The sequence below is a fragment of the Oryza glaberrima genome, chromosome 3 (assembly GCF_000147395.1).
Source record: "Oryza glaberrima chromosome 3, OglaRS2, whole genome shotgun sequence".
NCBI classification, from domain to species: Eukaryota; Viridiplantae; Streptophyta; class Magnoliopsida; order Poales; family Poaceae; genus Oryza; species Oryza glaberrima.
The window spans coordinates 16,024,996-16,045,803 of NC_068328.1; the positions used below are offsets into that span (position 1 = coordinate 16,024,996).

The 20,808-nt window shown below is 40.1% G+C and overlaps 2 protein-coding genes across 2 annotated transcripts; both read left to right on the forward strand.

Annotated features, from left to right (window-relative positions):
• The first annotated feature begins 2,760 nt into the window (after window positions 1-2,760).
• LOC127765610 (probable nucleoredoxin 1-2) lies at window positions 2,761-6,281 on the forward strand. Its single transcript, XM_052290551.1, has 4 exons — window positions 2,761-3,055; window positions 3,790-4,275; window positions 4,368-4,856; window positions 5,484-6,281. Exons 1-4 carry the CDS (start codon window positions 2,957-2,959, stop codon window positions 6,153-6,155), a joined length of 1,746 nt encoding a protein of 581 aa, XP_052146511.1. The 5' UTR covers window positions 2,761-2,956; the 3' UTR covers window positions 6,156-6,281.
• Window positions 6,282-17,821: 11,540 nt separating this feature from the next.
• On the forward strand, window positions 17,822-19,077 carry LOC127768152 (SPX domain-containing protein 5). The gene is made up of 2 exons (XM_052293684.1): window positions 17,822-18,190; window positions 18,280-19,077. Exons 1-2 carry the CDS (start codon window positions 17,972-17,974, stop codon window positions 18,808-18,810), a joined length of 750 nt encoding a protein of 249 aa, XP_052149644.1. The 5' UTR covers window positions 17,822-17,971; the 3' UTR covers window positions 18,811-19,077.
• The last annotated feature ends 1,731 nt before the right edge of the window (window positions 19,078-20,808 follow it).

Genomic DNA, 20,808 nt, shown 5'->3' on the forward strand with positions numbered 1-20,808 from the left:
CAGTGAATAATGGTACTATAGCTAGCTCATGTTTGCAATCAAATTTTGACATCACTCGATACTAATATATGAAAAAAGTTGGACTTCTTCATAGATAAATATAAACAATATTCGTTGATTGCTCACAGGGGAAGAAATCCCGTCAAATAATTTTATTTTTACTAGTTCTAATGGAGAATATGATTAACAAAAGAGTAAAGTAATTCCTTCGTTTTTTAATAGATGACTCTGTTGACTTTCGTCTTATTTAAAAATTTTATGTAAATATATAAGATAAAAATCATGTTTAAATACTTTTAGCGATAAAACAACTCATAACAAATGTGTGATAAAAAAACAATAGTGTCATCTATTAAAAAACATATATATTATATATTAAAGACCAAGTTTCTAAAAAGTAAATAGAAAACAAAACATAAATAAAAGAAAACAGCCTGAGTAGTTGCCAGTATAAAATATACTCCTATGCACATGCATGTATGCGTGTAGTAATAGCTTAATCATCTGTAAAATACTTATGTATAGTACGTATCTTGCGGTCTTGCCTTGTTCTTATACTTCGTACTCTGAAGCCGTAGGAGCAATTGTAGAACCAGACTCGCAGGACATTGTACGCGGCCGGGCGAGCATATTTACGCGGAATATGCCTCGAAACCGTCCTTGCGCCGTTTAAGACGAGTGGAAGCAGCCAAAAAAAAAAAAAAAAGAGAGAGAGAGAAAGACCAAGGAAGACTTGACTCACCTGCAAGTATTGGGCTAGTGGCTAATGAAGTTCATACACACACGTGACAAGCTACCCATCGACCACATGGTTGCACAGTTGCACTCTGCAAAGTGTACCGGATGATCATACATTTAGGACTTTATTGTTTGATTAAATTGTACGGATGGTATACGAAATTATTAGGTGAATACGTGTCGAGAAAGGAAAAAAAGATACCACATGACTAATCTTCTTGATTTAAGGGTTAAATTTAGGATACTACGTAAACATATATATATATATATATATATATATATATATATATATATATATATATGAAGGCTGCTATTAGATATACATCTTTCAATAAAATGATAGAATGAGATATAGTTATCGTAGAAAAAGATTGGAAAATCATTAGAAATATATGGAATTCATCATTTCCATTGAAGAATAAAGTAGAGAGAAAATTTATAAAAATGTATAAATATAGCATGTTTTGTGCATATATATACTCACTAAACGTATGCACATTACATCGTAATCAACATAATCTTCGTAAAATTAACATTGTCAAGCCAATTTGGTTCTGGTTCGCACAGACTAGACAAATTCATGGAGCGAAACAAGCAGTTTATAAGTTTATATACTAAATTGCACACACCTAACAAGTTTGTGTATCACCAATACAATTTACTCTTGTATGAGTTTGAGAGGAGAGGAAAAGAGAAAATTGAGAAGATACGCAAAACAAGGTGAGCCATTAGCACATAATTAATTAAGTATTAACTATTTTAAACTTCAAAATGGATTTTAAAGCAAATTTCATATAGAACATTTTTGTAAAAAAAAAACACACCGTTTAGTAGTTCGGGAAGCATGCATGCGGAAAATGAAACAAACAAACTCACTTTCACCTCCCTATGAACACAGCGGCTAGCGCAGGCAGTTTCCCGGTCTCCGTCGGCTAGCATACAGTCATGCCCCCAATAAATTAATTCTAATTAGGGCCTGTTTGGTAGAGCTCCAACTCCTAAATTTAGCTCCAGGAGTTGGGTATGTAATGGAGTCATTTTGTGAGAGAGCTGCTCCAGCTCCGCTCCCATTTTAGGTGGAGCTGAAACTGTTTGGCTAAGCTCCAGCTCCAGAGCTCCACTCCAGCTCCAGAGCTCCAGGAGAGGTGGAGCTGGAGCTGGAGCTGTGCCAAACAGACCCTTACTTTTGCTATTGTCATTGGGAGAAGCAGTAGTATAGTGTACATAGTTAATTAACATGCTTAGAACAAACTAAGAAAGCAAATGCTCAACCCAAAACAATCTATATATTTGCATAGAATTGAGTATACTTTATAATTTATTGTAAGGCTCGCTCACGCTCATAAAAAATTCTAGATCCGCGACTGATTATTTCCCAAGACAGAAAGAAATGTGTGTTTTGGATCCCAATGATCGGAACCTCATCTCCTGCGCACGCAAAACAGAGCGACGTATTTTCTTAAGACTAATTAAGTATTTACTATTTTTTAAAAAAGAATTAATATGATTTTTAAAGCAACTTTCGTATAGAAAATTTTTTGCAAAAAAAATGTGCCGTTTAGCAGTTTGAAAAACGTGCGCGCGGGAAATGAGAAATGCGAGTTGGGAAAGTTTTGAAAAGAACTCAGCCAGTGAAAATGCATGGGATGGCAATGAAGAATAAACTTGCTCAAGATGAACTAAATATGATTAATTGAGTTTTAATTATTTTTAAACTTAAAATATGAATTTTATTTAATGTTGTAAAGCAACTTCTAAATATATAGGTGTAGATTTTGTTCTGACCAAGTATTGTATAGCAGTTTAAAAAGCGTGCTAATAAAAATTGAGGTGTAAGTAATGTGTGTAATTACGAGAACGAGCCTACCTACCAGTATCACCATAACCACGCATACAAGAATTATTTTTTTTAGAAAACAAATCGTGGAATCCTATACGCCCAGGATATTGTACAATCCAAATGCCAACTGGCTATCCTCCCCCCCAAAGTCTCTCACAATCTTGCGTGCTAAGGAAAAGCAAGGGAGAGGCGGTTGGGCCACCGCCCAAGTAAACGCCGACGACATCTCCATCCGATCCGACCCGTCGCTTCCGCCGCGCCTCTCTCCGCTCCCTATATAAACCCCACCCTCCCACTCCTCTCCTTGCGCCGACCACACCCCGAATCCCCCTCCCTTCGCTTTACTACTCCTCAACTCCGCTCCACTCTCCACCCGGGATGGCGGACGCCACGCACGCCGCCGCCGATGGCGGCGTCGCCACCATCCTCGCCTCCGTCGACGGCAGGGACTTCCTCCTCCGCAACTCCGCCGACAAGGTCGACCACTCCCTCTTCTTTTCCTCCTCCCCCCTCTCTTTTGCTCTTGCGGATTTGCTTTGCTTTGCTACTGCGAATCTGCGATTGTGCGCTTTCTTTGTTTGATGCTCGCCCCCGATCGACCGTACCGTGCGTGCGTGACGCGTCCTTGTTGCTTCTCGATCGTGTGTGAATTTGTGGGGGCGACTAGAAGTGGTGGTTGTCAGCGACCATGTGCTACTCTGTAGTCTGTACCGTGCTAGTGTGATCAGGGGTTTTCCGTGTCCATGTGGGGTCGATTGACGATTGATTGCGTTTGCTTGTGTCTAAGAAATCACTAATTAGTCTTCGGCATAATTGCAGATAACAATTAATTGAACATGTTTACAAAAATTTAGTACTGTTAGTATTATGTCCGTATTTCCTGTTCAGTCCAGCAAGCATACTTAGTTCAGACTTGGTGCCGTATTTTCTTGTCACAAACAGTAGAGAAATGAAGGGGGAGTGAGTTTGTTCTTTTCTTTCCTTTTGTTGAAAAAGACATGGTGTGAAATGTATAGTAGAGTTCATCAAAAAGTGATGGAATGTGGCAAAGTTCGATTCCACCACACATAGTACTAAACAACTTAGCTCTGCCTCTATGAAAATCGCAAAATATGCGAAAACAATCATGTCTTGTGTGAAATCAATATGAGTAGGACTAATTTGTTCTACACCACCAAAGTTTGTTTGCTCAAGGCTTTATTGTCCTGCAGGTCAAGATCAGTAGCATCAAGGCAAGCACAGTGGCCCTCTACTTCTCGGCCTCATGGTGCCCACCATGCAGGCGCTTCACGCCTAATCTTATTGAAGCATACAATGAGCTGGTCTCCCAGGGAAAGAGCTTTGAGGTTGTCTTTGTTTCAGGGGATAGTGATCAAGACGCATTCAATGCCTACTTTGCAAAGATGCCTTGGTTGGCAGTCCCCTTTTCGGACTCCAAGGCTCTCGCCAAGCTTAATGAACGCTATAAGGTGATGGGTATTCCACACCTTGTAATCCTTGATGCAAAATCTGGTGAAATTTACACTGAAGATGGAGTGGAGCTTGTGCATGAGTATGGTACAGAAGCTTACCCTTTTACAACAGAGAGGATCAATGAATTGAAGGAACAGGAAAAGGCAGCTAAAGATAATCAAACTATTCATAGTCTGTTTGGTACACCCACCCGCGACTACTTAATCACGAACAAGGGAGACAAGGTAACTGATCGATGACAGTTCTTTATTGTCTTTTACATGATTTTGCAGATCCAGACATTCTTAGCTGTTTTCTTCTTGTTGATGGTACCCAGGTGCCCATCTCTGACCTCGAAGGCAAGTGTGTTGGTTTGTGCTTTGTGGTGAATGGCTATGGTCCAGTTGTTCAATTCACCTCAGTGCTTGCCAAAATATATGAAAAACTTAAAGCAGTTGGGGAGAAGTTTGAAGTTGTAATGGTATCATTGGACGGTGATGAGGAATCATTCAATGAGAGTTTTGCAGACATGCCTTGGCTTGCCATTCCTCAGGGAGATAAGATGTGTGAGAAGCTGGCTCGTTATTTTGAGCTCAGTGGCCTTCCTATGCTTGTCCTGATTGGTCCTGATGGGAAGACACTGAATGACGATATTGCTGACATAATTGATGAGCATGGTCCAGATGCATGGGAAGGTTTTCCTTTCAGTGCAGAGAAGCTCGAAATTCTTGCTGAGAAGGCAAAAGCTAAAGCAGAATCACAGACCCTGGAGTCCCTTCTGGTCACTGGTGATTTGGACTTTGTCCTTGGGAAAGATGGGGCAAAGGTATGTTTGTAGATTGTTATGCCTGGTATCATTGATTAAGATCTCTTTTTTGCGACTTGGAAAATTGTATCAAAGTTAATCCCGTTATGCAGTAACTTAGGCAAATTATGCTTGTTACAGACAACATTGGAGTATATTTAGCCGTTATGATCAATTTTAATGAGTATGACATCATCTGAACTTGTCGCTTGAAGTCATTAGATATACTCTTTCTTGATTTTAGCGTTGGGACCTAAATTCTGTTAATTGTACCAAAGCACACAAACTTTTCATATCATGACTTCCCATGCTCCATAGGTAATACGGAGTACTATTTTTTATTTTTTTTACTGAATGCATGTATTGTACTGTTAATGCCTTGTAACAAGGAAAATTAAGTCTGAAATCCTGTTCCCATCTTAACGTTCCCATAGATTGAGGATGTAACTTTACATATGAGAGAATATTATATGCTACAATCGTAAGTCCCGGAGAATGGCAATATGAACGGCAGTGCTCCAAAAGAAAGATGTTATAATGACTTCATTGTAGATTCTTGCACATTTTCGCCTACACTCTGAAGTGTTATTTACCTATCTGAATGTGTGATTAGTACATGAAGATTAACATCTGCTTTTTAATGTGAAGGTTCCTGTATCAGAACTTGTTGGGAAGACTGTCCTCCTCTACTTTTCAGCTAAATGGTGCCCTCCATGCCGAGCCTTCCTGCCTAAACTTGTAAACGAATACAACAAGATCAAGGAGAAGCACAATGATTTTGAGATCGTATTTATTTCTAGCGATCGAGAGCAGAGTTCCTACGATGAGTTCTTCTCTGGCATGCCATGGCTTGCTCTTCCTTTGGGAGACGAAAGGAAGCAACAATTGAGTAAGATCTTCAAAATCACTGGGATCCCTTCGCTTGTCGCCATTGGTCCTGATGGGAAGACAGTGACCAAAGATGCGAAGACCCCACTGGTGGCCCACGGCGCCGACGCTTTTCCATTCACCGAGGAGAAGCTTCAGGACCTGGAGAAGGAGAAGGAGAAGAAGATCAATGACATGGCAAAGGGGTGGCCTGAGAAGCTAAAGCATGATCTGCACGATCATGAGCTTGTGCTGACTCGCTGCACCACGTATGGCTGCGATGGATGCGACGAGATGGGCGACTCATGGTCCTACAGGTGCAAGGAATGTGACTTCGATCTGCATCCCAAGTGCGCGCTGGAGGAGAAGGGCGATGTGGAGATGGGAGAGGAGAATGCTGAGGCTGCCCCCGCTGGGTATGTGTGCGAGGGAGACGTCTGCAGAAAGGTCTAAAGGAGTTGTTTTGTTTCCCCTGGCTTCTTTTTATCTCTGTGCCGGTTGAATCGTGCCTGAATGTTTGGGATGTGAATCCTATGTGATGAGTATAATAAAACAATCGTCTCCTGGTTTTGCTTATAATATGTTTGGGCTGGATGATACATTGGTATTTGTGGATATTAAAATGAGCTGGGTTTGGATTAATGTGTGCAAAATCGTGTGTAATTACGATTGCGGATTGGTAGTTGTCTTGATCTGCTTGTTATTACAGCCTTGAAGCGTGAAAATAGCATGAATGTTGTATGTAGTTCTGTTCTGCGACTTAAAAGCTTATCTTTCTTCAGGTTATAGAGATCAAGAAGCGTATATATATGTACAACCTTAGCTCAGTTTTGACTACGGTCGGTTTTTCTGTAAGGGTGTTCACATTTCACATTGCTCACCGGGTTCAAGTTAAAATTGTAGTGGAATTCTAGGCCGGTTGCTTGTTTGTTACTACTATTCTGTAATAGCCAGCCCTTTTCATCTTTTCAGCTGACAGTCTCACCTCTTCAGGTCTCAGGACGATTAGTTGACGTCAATTGAGCCAAAGCATGAATTTTGGTTCACGGGCTCACGGCCCATTTACTACAAAGGCATTTGTGACCCAAATTACATGTTACTTTGTGCAAAATCTAAATGTTCCTCAACCGGAAAAAAAAACACACTTGTGCTAAATGTTGTTCGTGAAACTGTTAATCCACAAGACGATAACAGTAATCCTTTTGTCAGGTTCATCGTCGAGTCTGTTTGACTAATGGCTTTTAGGAGGTGTCTCTACCACGCTCTCTTATAATGCACTTGCGCGTGTAAACCATTGTTCAGAGACTTGGGGACTTGGACCCGCCATCTGTTGTCATTGTTCAGACAAGAACATCTGATCATAAATCACTGGCGCCATAATTAAGATCTGAACCTACTTATTTTGATTATCTTCTCACCCATCAATTTCTTCCATCTTTTGTTATTTAAAACTGTATCCTTCCTCTCGCTGACCCGTGCTTAGCTTAGCAGTTTCCACCTCACCCAATTTCTTGGCAAATGTTCATAGGACGACCAGAAAATTATTTCAGCAACCTCACGCAATCACACGCTGATCACTCGCTAGATCATCGGTAATAAGGAAGGCGACGAGGAGAGAGAGTGTTCGACGACGGCGCGGAGCTTCGAGATCGTCCTCGTCTCGTGCGACGACGGCGAGGAGTCGTTCGACGCGCACCTCGCGTGGCACGCCGTCCCGTTCTCCGACTCCGAGCGCCGGCGCGCCCTCGTCGCGCGGTTCAACGCCGCGGGCGAAGTGCCGCGCCTCGTCGTCGTCCTCGAGGCGACGACCGGCGAGGCCGTCACGGAGTGTGGTGTGGAGCTTGTCGCCGAGCACGGCGCCGAGACGTACCCTTTCACGCCGGCGAGGGCGGACGAGCTGGAGCCGGAACGCGCGACGAGGGCGCGACCAGACCATCCACACCGTCCTCGCCGCGCCGCCGTCCCGCGACTACGTTGTCTCCGGCAGCGGCGACAGGGTGCCCATCTCCCAGCACGAGGGGAAGCACGTCGTCGGCGTGTTCTTCACGGTGGCCGGCTACGCTCCGGCGGAGGAGTTCCCGCCGGTGCTGTTGGCGAAGAAATCCCCTCATCGAACACCTTGTGTGCAGACTGCACACGTCCGGCACGGCACAAACAGCAACAGTGGTGAAGAACTGAGAGGAGAAATTCAGAGCAGAGTAAAAACAGCGGAGTTTCGAGCAAACTTAGGGCAATTTTCGAGCAAACTTACAACTGTAAAACTGAGCTAAAAACCCTATTCATACTCAATACAAAACCAACGACGACGGCGATGACGGGCGGGCCGGCGGCGGCGAGGAAGGCGCTGCGCGTCGACGTGGTCCCTTCGCTCGTGGCGTTCGGCGGCCATGGCAGAGGGGTGCTCGCCGGGGACGCGAGGACGGACGACGGTGGCGGTGCACGGCGCCGGCGCATACCGGTTCACGGAGGAGAGGCTGGAGGAGCTGGAGCGGGAGGTGGACGGCGAGGCCGCGGCGGCGGGGTGGCCGGGCAGGGTGAGCGGGCACGCGCCGTTCGAGGAGGACGTGCTCGTGCTGACGCGCCGCCGCGGCGCGTCACCGGTGCGGCGAGTGCGGCGGGTGGGGTTGGTTACTCGTGGTCGTACTGGTGTGACGAGTGCAAGCGCGACTTCCACCTGGCGTGCGTCATCGTGGGAGATCTCGCGCGCGCTAATTAATCGCCGTGATTATCGTTGGAATATCTCGAGCCATAAAATGGATGTTTAATAATCCTGACGCTGCATATGGCGTCAAAAAAAAAAAGTACTACATATCTTTTTTTAACAATTATACCGTACAACACACAGACACTCACAACGCACGCAAACTCACCTCTATGAACAAATGCAGATAAACCCTACCCCTATAAGCATCTTCGAAGACTGGGCCGGCAATTCCATCCTAGAGATTGACGAAGTCACCATAGGCGTCACGCTGTCGACGGGTACGTCGCCTACCACTGAAAGCACAAAGCCGTTAAATTCTGAAAAATTCGTCCTAGGTAAGGTACTATATGTCTATGTCTAGTAAACTGTCAAAATAAAACTAGCAGGGTCTAGCACTTATAAAAAATTATATCTAATCTTTTTACACAAATTTTCTTTAAAATTTGTTAAATAGTCATGCCGTTGTCTTATGAATTATAAAAATCAAACCTCATGATCACAGCGTTTTCAATTTTATAAATTTTAAAATTCACACCGCCATCATCCCTTACTCCTTAAATGTCTCTTTACTTGCTTATTGGCCCTATATGGCTTTTATATTAATCCACCTGAAAAAAAAATCGGATCTAATGTCCGTTGTCTCGCCGATTTCCTTTTTTTTTACAGTTTTTTTAAATTCTAATCAAATATTATGACCCTACTTTTTTATGGCTTGACCGTTGCACTCCTCCCTGCTTTATTATCATTAAAATTTTATTGGTCGAACCTGATTATCGTGTGATTCTTTCTTTACTTTATAGAAGTCCAAACAACCACCACGACCCTACGCCTTTATGGCTTATCCATCACCCCCTACTCTTTCATCTTCATTGGGATTATTGAAATCAAATCAGTTGTAGTTGCGGTTGTATTTTATAGTATTTCAGATACCGCCACTACCATTCTAATCATTTATTGCTCCTCAGCTTGCTCTCTCATGGCAACCACTGCCTCCCTGCTCCTTGGTCACATGTCCAATCGGCATCCCACATGCGTAATTTTTCCAATTGGAAGGACCTCAATTTTTTCAACTGGTCCCTGTCCTTTTGTTTTCCAATCGGCTAAAGGCCTCATAGTCCGGATCTTATTATGATATCCACTTGCATTCCTTTTTATATACAACTCTTCCTTTTATTTTGAGAAAAAAAAGTCCAAATAATCCCTAACCTTTATATGGAAATCCGTCTAGCACCATAAAATTTAAACCGCACATTCAACACCTAAACTTTTACAATACCGTTTATATACCACCCTAAGATGGTTTTGAATAGGAATTTTTATCTAATTTGTATATAAATTGGATGAGTTTGATCATGTGACATATACATTGGACATATATATATATATATATATATATATATATATATATATATATATATATATATATATATATATATATATATATATATATATTAAAATCTCAACTTACACCTTATTAGCTCTCACTAACAAAGAAGTACCAACATAATAATAGTATGATATCACTATTCAAGGATAAATTGATGATTTACAACTGATGATATGCAAATATGTTATATTAGATTCAAAGTTGTTAGTTTAAGATTTCGAAGTATGCAAAACCAACTTAGAGGGTAGTATGGATGGTATGGAAAAGTTTAGGTGGTTAGATGTCTGGTTTTAAAGTTTAAGGTGCTAGACAAACTTCCATCTAAAGTTTAGTGGGTATGTTGACTTTTCCCTTATTTCTATGGATGTAATTTTGTTTTGCACATAATTATATCGATCAATAATTAGATGCAACCACAATCTAATGGTAGATATTTTGTCTTTTTCTCGGATTAATATAAAAATTCCTGCCCTACACAGCGAGCGCGGTGTTTTGGTTTTTTCAAAACTGTCTTAATAATACAATAGATGGGAGAGTTGAAAATTAATAAGTAGTTAAACTAGGATTGTAAGTCTCAATTATAAATTTCTTTATTTAGTAATTTTAAAATTTATAACTAATTAATATCCGCTGGTACTTATTTTGTAGGTTTCATTATGATTTTCATTATTTATTAATCCCTATCTATTTGTTCTCACATTTGAGTCTCAATTTAGTTTTTTTGGTTAGTTTAGTAATTTTTTTCTTACGCAGCAAACGCACATGTACACATACCACTACACATACAACATTACACTTACATCCTCATCCCTCATGAAAGCGTCTCCTAACACATACTATAATTAACAGAAACCAGCGGCACATCTCTCATCTCACTAAAATACTGTTAAAAGCCAATAGGTATGTGCATAATATTTATGGATACTAGAATTTGAATTTTGGTGGATAAAGTTGTACATCCACAACTCTACCACACATAGCTGTTGCTTCTCCGGTTACTTTAGTAATTTTAAACAGATTAATACTTCGTTTGGAGTAATTATTAAGTTACACTCGGTTTAGAGTCTCCCCTTTGAGTATACAATGGTATGTTTTATTAAACATGAATTTGCTATATACTCTATGATCATAACTATATGATCAATGTGGCGGCTTTCTCCTAAATAAATGGCGTGCCTTTTAACATGTGCAAATTAACGATCAAATGTGTAATTTAATAAGCCAGAAAAGAGGATAAGTACCGCGTCACCAAGGCCGAATTTCAACGTGGGGGACTACACGGCCCATCAAAAGTGCGCCAGATAGCCTTCTCAGCCCAGCGATATATTTAGAAATTTCAAACCTAGGAGCACGTGAACACAGAGCAGCTAGGATCGATACAAGCTGTGACAATAATCTCAACTTGCATCAACTATGAGTCTATGAAAACAATGCTGCAACAAAACCGACATCGCTCTTAGGACTTGTGCTCCCTCTGACTGAGCCGTACAATAATTTAAGCATAAAAGTTTTCTTTTTTGAACTGTAAGCATATGAAAAGATTTAATTCCAAACCGATGACTTGTCCGGTCTGCACTCTGGAGGAGATTCCAAAGGCCAAGTTGGAAGATACCATGCTGTCATTTTCCTCTCAAAGATTACTTAATCACAAATCATTACACATATATACTTTTTTCCCTTAATTGTCACAAATTCGAGGTAAGCAATTTGCCACAAATGTGAGTTGAAGAAGATTCTTCGGAGCTTCTGATGGAACGGGGCCATGTGGGCGTCAAAGGTGATAACCAATCGGCTTCCAGGGGAATTTCATTTTTGCTTTAGCCTCATCGCGCAACGATAAATTAAGGACAATTATTTAAGGTTTATATAAGAGCACACCATTTTTTCCGCATATGCCTAGGATAAACTGTAAGATGAGAATTTCTTAAATTCTTAAAAGAAACAGCCAATCAGGCTGAATTTTGACCTGATGAAAGTGATAACGGCCAATTTCAAGCAAACGTAAGCCTCTCGAAATAAGGAATGTGGAAAATTTTAAAAATTATGTTTGAGTGACTACTATAAATTATGGTTTAGTGAGCTATTATGATTAAGCTAAATAAACAATATTCAATTATTCCGTTGCTATTTCTATAAAAGAAAGACTTGATGGAAGAATAAGAATTTCACGAGTATGTATCCTGTTTTTGATAAAGCAAAGGCCACATACAATTTTTTTTCGTATTAGTGTTCTTATAGAGACTTTTCTAACAGAGATATGGATCTTTGAAAAAAAAAAGAAGAGATTTTGATATGTAATATATGTACATAATTAATTGGGCGCAATTTCTCTGTGATGAATCACCAAATGGTGATGTTGCCGGATATGCCTGGGAATGAACTCGCTGTCCTGTCCTAAGAGCTCATAACAGCCACCTAAACATTTCAATGGTTATCTTTACATGGCAGAGAATATGTATTTGGGAGAAAGGAGAAATAATCATGTCGGAAGGACGTTCTGAGATTGCCATTTCTTTACTTTATTTATGACAGATTCTGAAAGCATATATCAAAATTGCATTCTTTATGAATGTGGATTATAATGTGAGCGAAATCTCTAAAGTGCATAAGTAGGGTAATTTTACTTAAAAAGGAACTGGTACGATGTGAGAAAAGGCCTATTCTCAATAATGAACAAGATGATGCAGCTCTAGTTGCTGGAGACAGAGGACGTGGACGTGGCAGGAATAGATCCGGTAAAAAAGGCCACGTATCAAAAGTAAAACTTGATAATTTAGAATTGAACATAAGTAACCATGCTTAACAGAGGGGGTGAATGATAGGGTGAAAAAAGCAAAACTTTTAGTGGAATAAAAATTACCTAGAAATTCGATGGACATCCTGTTTAACCGACGTATGTGTCGGTCTGACCGCAGTACCTCCGTCGGTCTGACCGTCGTCTTGCCACCGGTTAGACCGCATGTCAGATGTCGATATGACCATTGGGATCCAGAAAAAATATCTCGACGAAACTCTTGAAAGTAGATCATTTTATTTCATCAAGTCGTGTTTACACAGTGCATCAAAAGCACTCATCTCTCAACTCATGAACTATAATCGAAGTCTCGTAGCAAACCCTAACTTTTCTTTTCCAAAAAGTCGATATACAATCACATGATTCTACAATCTCCCCCTTGATGAACACATCGGCAAACCTTTGACAATTGTTTATCACCAAGATTAATGATCACATGATTCTATAGGTACCTTTAAACATTAGGTATCTCGTTGTAACAAAATTTTTAGTTTAAAATTTTGATATACCTCTAGATACTTTCTCAATAACCATAAAATTTCTAGTATAAGTATATATGAGCAGATGTTTGCAAACTATCAACGTCAGAAGCTGAAAGTACAACATATATATTTTGTATTATCAATGTCAGGATGAATTTCAAAATAATGGTCTCTTATAACTTTTTCCCGATATTTGATAAATCTAAATGTACATCGATCAGAATTTTCATATCATGGATGAAATTGTAATATCAAGACTAAAGTCAAGTTCCTTCTTTTTAGCAAGGGTTAAGACATGGGAACAAATCCACAGACCACAGTAGAAGAAAAACTAAAAATGGATCTAAAGACATAATTAGATTATAGAATTCAAAACATACTCCATTTCAAATCATGTTGGCGTTCAACTTTCACGAGAAAGAAATTAACACCATTTTTAACTCTGTGTTAGTTGTTCCTGAATTTTGATTGGTTTTCTGGAACTGATGTGAGGCCCTTCTTCTTCCTTTTTTTTTTTTTTTGAAAACTCTAATGTGATGCCTTGATCTCCATGTGTAATTAAATTTTAGAATGAAAACCGATTGTTTAAACCTAGCCAGCTAGCCTCTTGTCGAATTCTCAAGTAAAAGTAGCGTGGCATCAGTCCCAAGGATCGCAAAGACTGTAAAACAAAAATCTCAAACTAAAAAAGAAACTATTTTTTTATCAAATATCAAAAAATATATGCGCAATTATTGACGTACCATTATAATTTGAAATGTAGAAGGCAAGTTCGGAGAAAACTAAGCCTTTCTTTTCAGAGTGGAATAAAAGAACCTCGCAACCTGTAACTCAGCTTACGTACGAACGCATACAAGTAGTATAACTGTAGGAAGATCCCTTGGAATCATCCTTTTTTTCTATCATTTTCGCCACAAAACGCAACCATGAGCAAACTCAAAAAAGTCGCCCTGCATGTGAGAGAAGCTGCCACTTGCTGCAAACCCCGATTGTGCTTGCAACGGCTGCCTTTTTCTTGCTCACCATGCTCTCCAAATTGCTACACCTACTCAATGCCATTGACATGCTGCAGGCATGGCAAGGAACTGTATAATTTTCAGCTGTGCTGATAGCACTGTGGAGAATATTGATACCGGGTACTCATACAGTCTTTATATTCGACTAGAGATAGGAGGTGGACCGGATCAATATATTATGTAATAGAGTAGTACTCAATCGTAATGTTGTCTTGTGTACTATGACACAATATAGAGCCTCGATCGGATATTATTATGTAATAGATTAGAAAACTGATATCATGTACGGCTAGATTTTTCTCTCTATAATTCTGCCCTCCAACCTATATAAGGTGCATATGAAGCCCTCCAAAAGCATAGCAAGATAAGCCGTAACATGATCGTCAAATCAATATAACACCCAAAGGATACAATCCTTAAATAAGAGTAGGGTCCTAACTCTTGTTAATAGGGTCTGATACTGTCTAAACCCTTTCTCTCCATGCATCCATCTACTTTAGATCTTGTGCGTTACCCCCTTTATTATTACTGATTTCCAGAATCGATATGCACTAATTTTGTTCTCACTCCTCAAATTTCAATAAAATAGATTATATCGAATTGTAAAAATATTTGACCAACACGGATATAACAAAATCCATGATCTTTAAAAATATTGAATCCACAGTTGATCTATACAGCAAAAAGCAAAATAGACAAATCCAGCGCACTACAAAAGGTATTGAAATGCATGTGTTTTAAGTGACAATTCAAAAATATATGATTTATCAAAAAAATAGCAATATCTACAACTCAACAAATTAGCAACATCTATAACATCAAATTAATCTATCTATTATATACTAAAAGTCCATTAAACTCCCTATAAACGCTCTAAAACCGCCACGTGGCACTCCTACAAACGCTCTCAAGTCGCCACATGCCACAGTCTAATCTCACCGTCGATTTTCACTTAAATTGGTGGACCCGTTATTTTACACTATTAGATTAAATTTATTATTAAATATAATAGCTTCCTCCTCTATGGACGATACAAACGGTACCACTGTTCCCCCTGCGTACGTACGTAAGATTGATAACAAAACAATAGTTTTACCTATTATTGCTGGAAGGAAAGCACGGAGATATAAAAAGACAGTAAAAATACAAACGTCCGTGCTATTGTCGGGGAAAAAAATGACGGTTTCTATAATAGGATTTTTCTACAATATATATATATATATATATATATATATATATATATATATATATATATATATATATATAAAGATCTTACCTACTGTTGCGGAAGGAAAGCAAGGAGATAAAAAATACAAAGCCAAGAAAAACATACGTCTGTGGTACTATCGGGAAAAAAATGGTGGTCTTTAAAAAATGATTTTTCTACAATATAAAGATAAAATATATTATTTGATAAATATAACTATGTATTTAAACTAAAATCTATAATAAAAATATATAATATCCAATCGTTAAACCATATTATATATTTTTTATTAAAAAAACTTGCGTCCGTGGTATCGTCGGAGAAAAAATTGACGGTCTTTATAATAGGATTTTTTTTATAATATAATGATCTTACCGACAGTTGACGGAAGGGAAGGAAAGCACGTAGATAAAAAAGACAAAGCCAAAAGAAACATATGTAAGTGGTACCGTCGGGAAAAAAATTAACGGTCCTTAAAATAGTATTTTTCTACAAAATATAAAGATAAATTCGATTACTTCGTGATTTTTCTAAATGTGCTAAAATATTCAAGCAAGCTAAATGATATTTCATGTATCACCATCTAATTGACTTTAGATGGTGCTTAATGCAGTTTTAGTAACATGTTGTTCTGGCCTTCTACGCATTCCGGGTATCTCCGTTTTTTTTTTTTTTTGCATTCACCATTCAAAAGGTGAATCATCTCTATATATGAACATTAATCGTCTTTGAATATATTTTTGCTATACACACACACTTGAAGGATTAAATTTAGAGTCCATTTATATTTTACGATATAACAAGACATGGAAATAGGACTAACTAAGCTTGACAAAAAATGTGATCACCACTACGATGAATCACAAGGCAATCTCCATAGGTGCAATGACCACATCTCAACACGGTGACTAGGAGCCGCATGAAAACCGTATGGCGGAGGAAAAGGAACAATGAGTTTAGGTCTTACTATTGACGTTTTAGATCATGACCATGGTATTTGCATGATATGGGGATCGTTGGTACCAGGGTATATGCGAGATTGAAGTAAAAGAGACGGAGATAAGGATTTTTATACAGGTCCGGGCCCCTTCATGGAAGGTAACAGCCCTACTCATGTTGGCCAAAGCCAGTGTTGCTCTTATTCATCAGAATCACACAAGTATAATAATTGGGATGGCTTATCTAATCGTCGTCGATTTGGCGGCATGAGCACCAACACGTAGTCGACGACGGGGTAGTCTTCCTCCTTGAAGTACTCGCGGAGATCAAAAATAGCGCTATATCCCTCTTGACAGCCTTCGATGGCACCAGATTAGTTATGTCTAGGTTAATCTCCGATGTCGATATTTGGTGGCGTGTATTGGTTTGTTCTGACTTGTCTTGGTTTGTGTCCCCCCTCTCCTCCTAGGGGGTCTTGTATTTATAGCCAAAGATGCCCCCTGTCCAAGTAGAACTAGAGAGACCAATATGGATACAATCCGAGCAGTCCTTATAGTGTCCATGTAGAACTCTTTTTGTCCTTCCTTATCTGAAACTCCTTCTATATACGAGGTATGATTCTGTATAAGACTTGGCATTATGGTGGGACCGCCGAGCTGAGTCGATTACTATTGGGTATGTGTTATCCATAACACTGACACTTACGTTTTCACCAACGAGGCCCAAAGCATTCAATGAAAAAGGAAAAAGAAACACCTTGCTTTCAATTTAATAAGCATCTTTGGTCTAGCTCCTTTTTAGATGATGATGATCATAATAGATAATTGCTTATATAAATTAATTAAATACTATAGTAGTATATAGCTTAGAGAAATTATCAATGTGATCCTAACAAAGAATATTTGTTGAGAAAACATACTTTCAAAAATATGGCAGAGGCTATCCGATGAATATGATCCATTTTCAAATGCAGCCCAAGATGCATGCCCGCGCGAATGCGCGGGCTACCTTCCTAGTTTTATTAAATGTAACATTGAATATAGTTTTAATAATATGTTTGTTTTGTATTGAAATATTACTATATTTTTTTACAAATTTGGTCAAACTTAATAAAGTTTGATTAAGAAAAAAACAAACAATTTATAATATGAAACAGAGAGAGTATCATTTATTATGCTTATAAAAGTTAATTATAAAGTAGCCAAGAGAAAAAAAAGATAAACCCAACCGGTTACAGACCGTAATCGGGATGGTTTTAAAATTATAGATTAGAAAACAAATTTGTCGTGTAGAAACTGGCAGTAGTAATGAGTTTTACACATGGTCCGGTATTGAAAACCTCGATCACAAGCACTGCTTCAACTGTTTCAACTTCATAGTAATTTTAAGTATAATTATGGGTTTTGTGTCCAAAATTTAATCGTTCAATTTATTTAGAAAATTTATAAAAAAATTAGAAAAACAATTAAAGTAATAATCATAAAAAGTTTCAAATAAAAAAAAAAGGTCCGTCAAACATTGAACACTGCACTTGAAATGTGCGAGAGGGGGCACGTGAAGCAGCATATCCTCCAACATATTCTCCTCCCATCACCCACCCCAACGCCAACGCCACGCCGAGCCTCGCGCCGCTCTTATATTACGGCGTGCCGCGCTCACCTCGCCGGTAGATTGGATATTACAGCAGCCCAACTCCGACCAACTTAATTTCCACCGGCCGTCGAGGAGGAGGAGGCGGCCATGAAGTTCGGGAAGCGGCTGAAGAGGCAGATCGAGGAGAGCCTGCCGGAGTGGCGCGACCATTTCCTCAACTACAAGGAGCTCAAGCGCCGCCTCAACGCCGTCTCCTCCCCCGACCCCGCCGCCGAGGCCCGCTTCCTCGCCCTCCTCCACGCCGAGGTCGACAAGTTCAACGCCTTCTTCCTCGAGCAGGAGGAGGACTTCGTCATCAGGCAGCGGGTACACAATACATACTTCAATTAATTTGCTCCTCCCTCCTCGCGTCGATCGGTCGGCCATGGAAATGAGTGATATGTGTATGGGTGCAGGAGCTGCAGGAGAGGATCCAGTCGTCGTCGTCGGCGGCGGCGGAGATGGAGGGGCGGGTGCGGAGGGAGGTGGTGGACCTGCACGGGGAGATGGTGCTGCTGCTCAACTACAGCAGCATCAACTACACGGGGCTCGCCAAGATCCTCAAGAAGTACGACAAGCGCACCGGCGGCGTGCTCCGCCTCCCCGTCATCGCCGGCGTCCTCCGCCAGCCCTTCTACGCCACCGACCTCCTCTCCAGCCTCGTCAGGGACTGCGAGGCCATCATGGACGCCGTCTTCCCCTCCCTCCCCTCCCCCTCCGCCGCCGCCGCCGCCGCCGCCGCCGCCCGCGCCGCCGCCGAGCAGGCCATCTTCCGCAACACCGTCGCCGCCCTGCTCACCATGCAGGAGGTCCGCAGCGGCAGCTCCACCTACGGCCACTTCTCCCTTCCGCCGATGACCCCGCTGCCCGACTCCGACTGGCTCATCCAGTCCGTCCAGCCGCCGCCGCCGCCGCCGCCGTCGTCGCCGCTCATCATCCCCACGTAGTCGTCTCACGGCAAATGCCACATATTGCGACGAGCTGCAACATTGTCAAAAAATTTTTCTTCTTTTGGCAGCAAATTGAAATCGAAATCGAAAAGAACAGACATGTAATTACAAATCTGTAATGTTGTCTTTCTCTTTTTGTTTTTTTGGTGTGTGTTTTTATCATAGTTTCTCTAACTAATAGGAGTAGTAAATAATGTAACGAATGAGATCAATACCAATGGTTCTTGATGGCCATAACTAAGAAATACTAGTATTAGTACTAGATTGCACATCACAGATGCTCAATTTTCTCTCTCGTGGATTCATGTGTTTATTATGCTTCCCAGTAGTAGCCTTATAGCAAGACTTTTATTTTTATTTTTTTACTGTCGAAAGAATGATCATAATTTGCTACTGGGTGTATTAACTTTTCACATTTTAAGGATTAGGTGATACTGACCTGTGCATCCGTACTTTAAGCAAAAAAAAGGAAAAGGCTTTACGCCGAATTTGGGTTACATCTTAACAAATTTGTCATGAAATGTACCCCTACAGAAATGGACTTAAAATTTTCAGTGTAAAAGTTTGATTAGACATAAGTAAGGAAAACGTAAAAAAAATCATTACATGTCCCACACTGTTCTGAATCCTAAGATTTCCCGATTACCGCAAGAATTTAAATTTAAATGTGATTTGCCAATGTAATCTAGCTTGTTGCCCTCTTGATCCCTGAACGAGGAAGTACATCAACTGTAAAGGACAGTATGCCTTTGTAAGCAGAATCCACATACTTTCAAAAGAGAAAATTCAAGTGTGGCTCTTGACGAGTCAAAGGCCAGCAGCAACAAGAACAGCACACAGCAAGACGGCATACTGACAGATCGATGCAATGCTGAACAGAATCATTGACGTTTATTGTTAAAAAAGTGATTGCACTGTTCCAGATAAGTCAACTCATCATTCAAAACTCTCATCAGTTCTGTGACTAATGCTTGATGACAATTCGAGGTGCAATAACCAATTCGACAGCCAGTGTTTGCCTGGTGAAATTTTATCCAAGGTTTATGAAAAGTTTTGCAGGGTGATTCTTACAAGGGAACGAATATACTGCGGTGAACCGCTGCTCGCACGACATCAGGTTTGAACCGAAGAACAATTATGCAGAAGTAGTAGATTTTTTTTTAAAACTTTTGAAGCATAAGAATTCCGGTCTTCTAAGATACATATATACCGGCGCCTTTTTCGTGTTCTTGTTTGGAAGATGACAAGAATATTCTTTCAGAGCGATGGACTTTGTCAGCAGATGACTGGAAGGTCAAGTTGTTCGTTGGTGCTCTAGAAATGAACCCCGGATATTCCTTCCGAAATGCCAAAACTGCAGCACTGAATGCGAACGGACTCCATAAGATCACATTATGCAAAGATTTAAAGTAGTCCAAGTCTGTTAATGTGGAGAAAGGGACTGATTAGTGTAAACAAATGACCACACAGCCTGTCGGCTGTCGATGAATGAAACTTGGGGAACTAGAAGAAGTCTTCGGTTTTCAGAGACTATTTGGGTGGCTATTGTTTACTCCAGAGAATCAGGCAAGAACTGAAAAAATGATTCTAATTCACGTTGTAAATTTCCCTTTCCATTTCACCTACTTCAAAAAAATTTGAAGAGAAAATGGACATGTTAGAGCTTTCCATACATGAATTTGTGGTCTTTGTCAGTGTGATCAGGTGGTCACATCATTTCAGATATTTGAGCTTTACATTCCTGTGATCAGTTTTCAGGTTGGCAGGTTACTTATATATGTTAATGATGGAGGGCAAGAAGAAGATATTCGGCAACTTGTTTCTGATTGCCTAGCTAGGTTTTAATATTGATCAGAAAATCCTCTTGTGTTCTGAAATTTTAATGAACTCATGGTTATGACTTTTTGGGCGAAACAATGACCCCAAATCTCTAGATTATCACATAAAACTATTTTATGCAACTACCAATCACGTTCCATCAGGATGGCACCACTT

What these genes read in the sequence shown, in the direction of transcription:
- LOC127768152 (XM_052293684.1), top strand. Translation starts at nt 17,972, where the DNA reads ATGAAGTTCGGGAAGCGGCTGAAGAGGCAGATCGAGGAGAGCCTGCCG. An exon ending in ACTTCGTCATCAGGCAGCGG is followed by an intron (nt 18,191 to 18,279) that starts GTACACAATACA and finishes GTATGGGTGCAG; the next exon opens with GAGCTGCAGGAGAGGATCCA.
- LOC127765610 (XM_052290551.1), top strand. Translation starts at nt 2,957, where the DNA reads ATGGCGGACGCCACGCACGCCGCCGCCGATGGCGGCGTCGCCACCATC. An exon ending in TCACGAACAAGGGAGACAAG is followed by an intron (nt 4,276 to 4,367) that starts GTAACTGATCGA and finishes GATGGTACCCAG; the next exon opens with GTGCCCATCTCTGACCTCGA. An exon ending in TTGGGAAAGATGGGGCAAAG is followed by an intron (nt 4,857 to 5,483) that starts GTATGTTTGTAG and finishes TTTAATGTGAAG; the next exon opens with GTTCCTGTATCAGAACTTGT.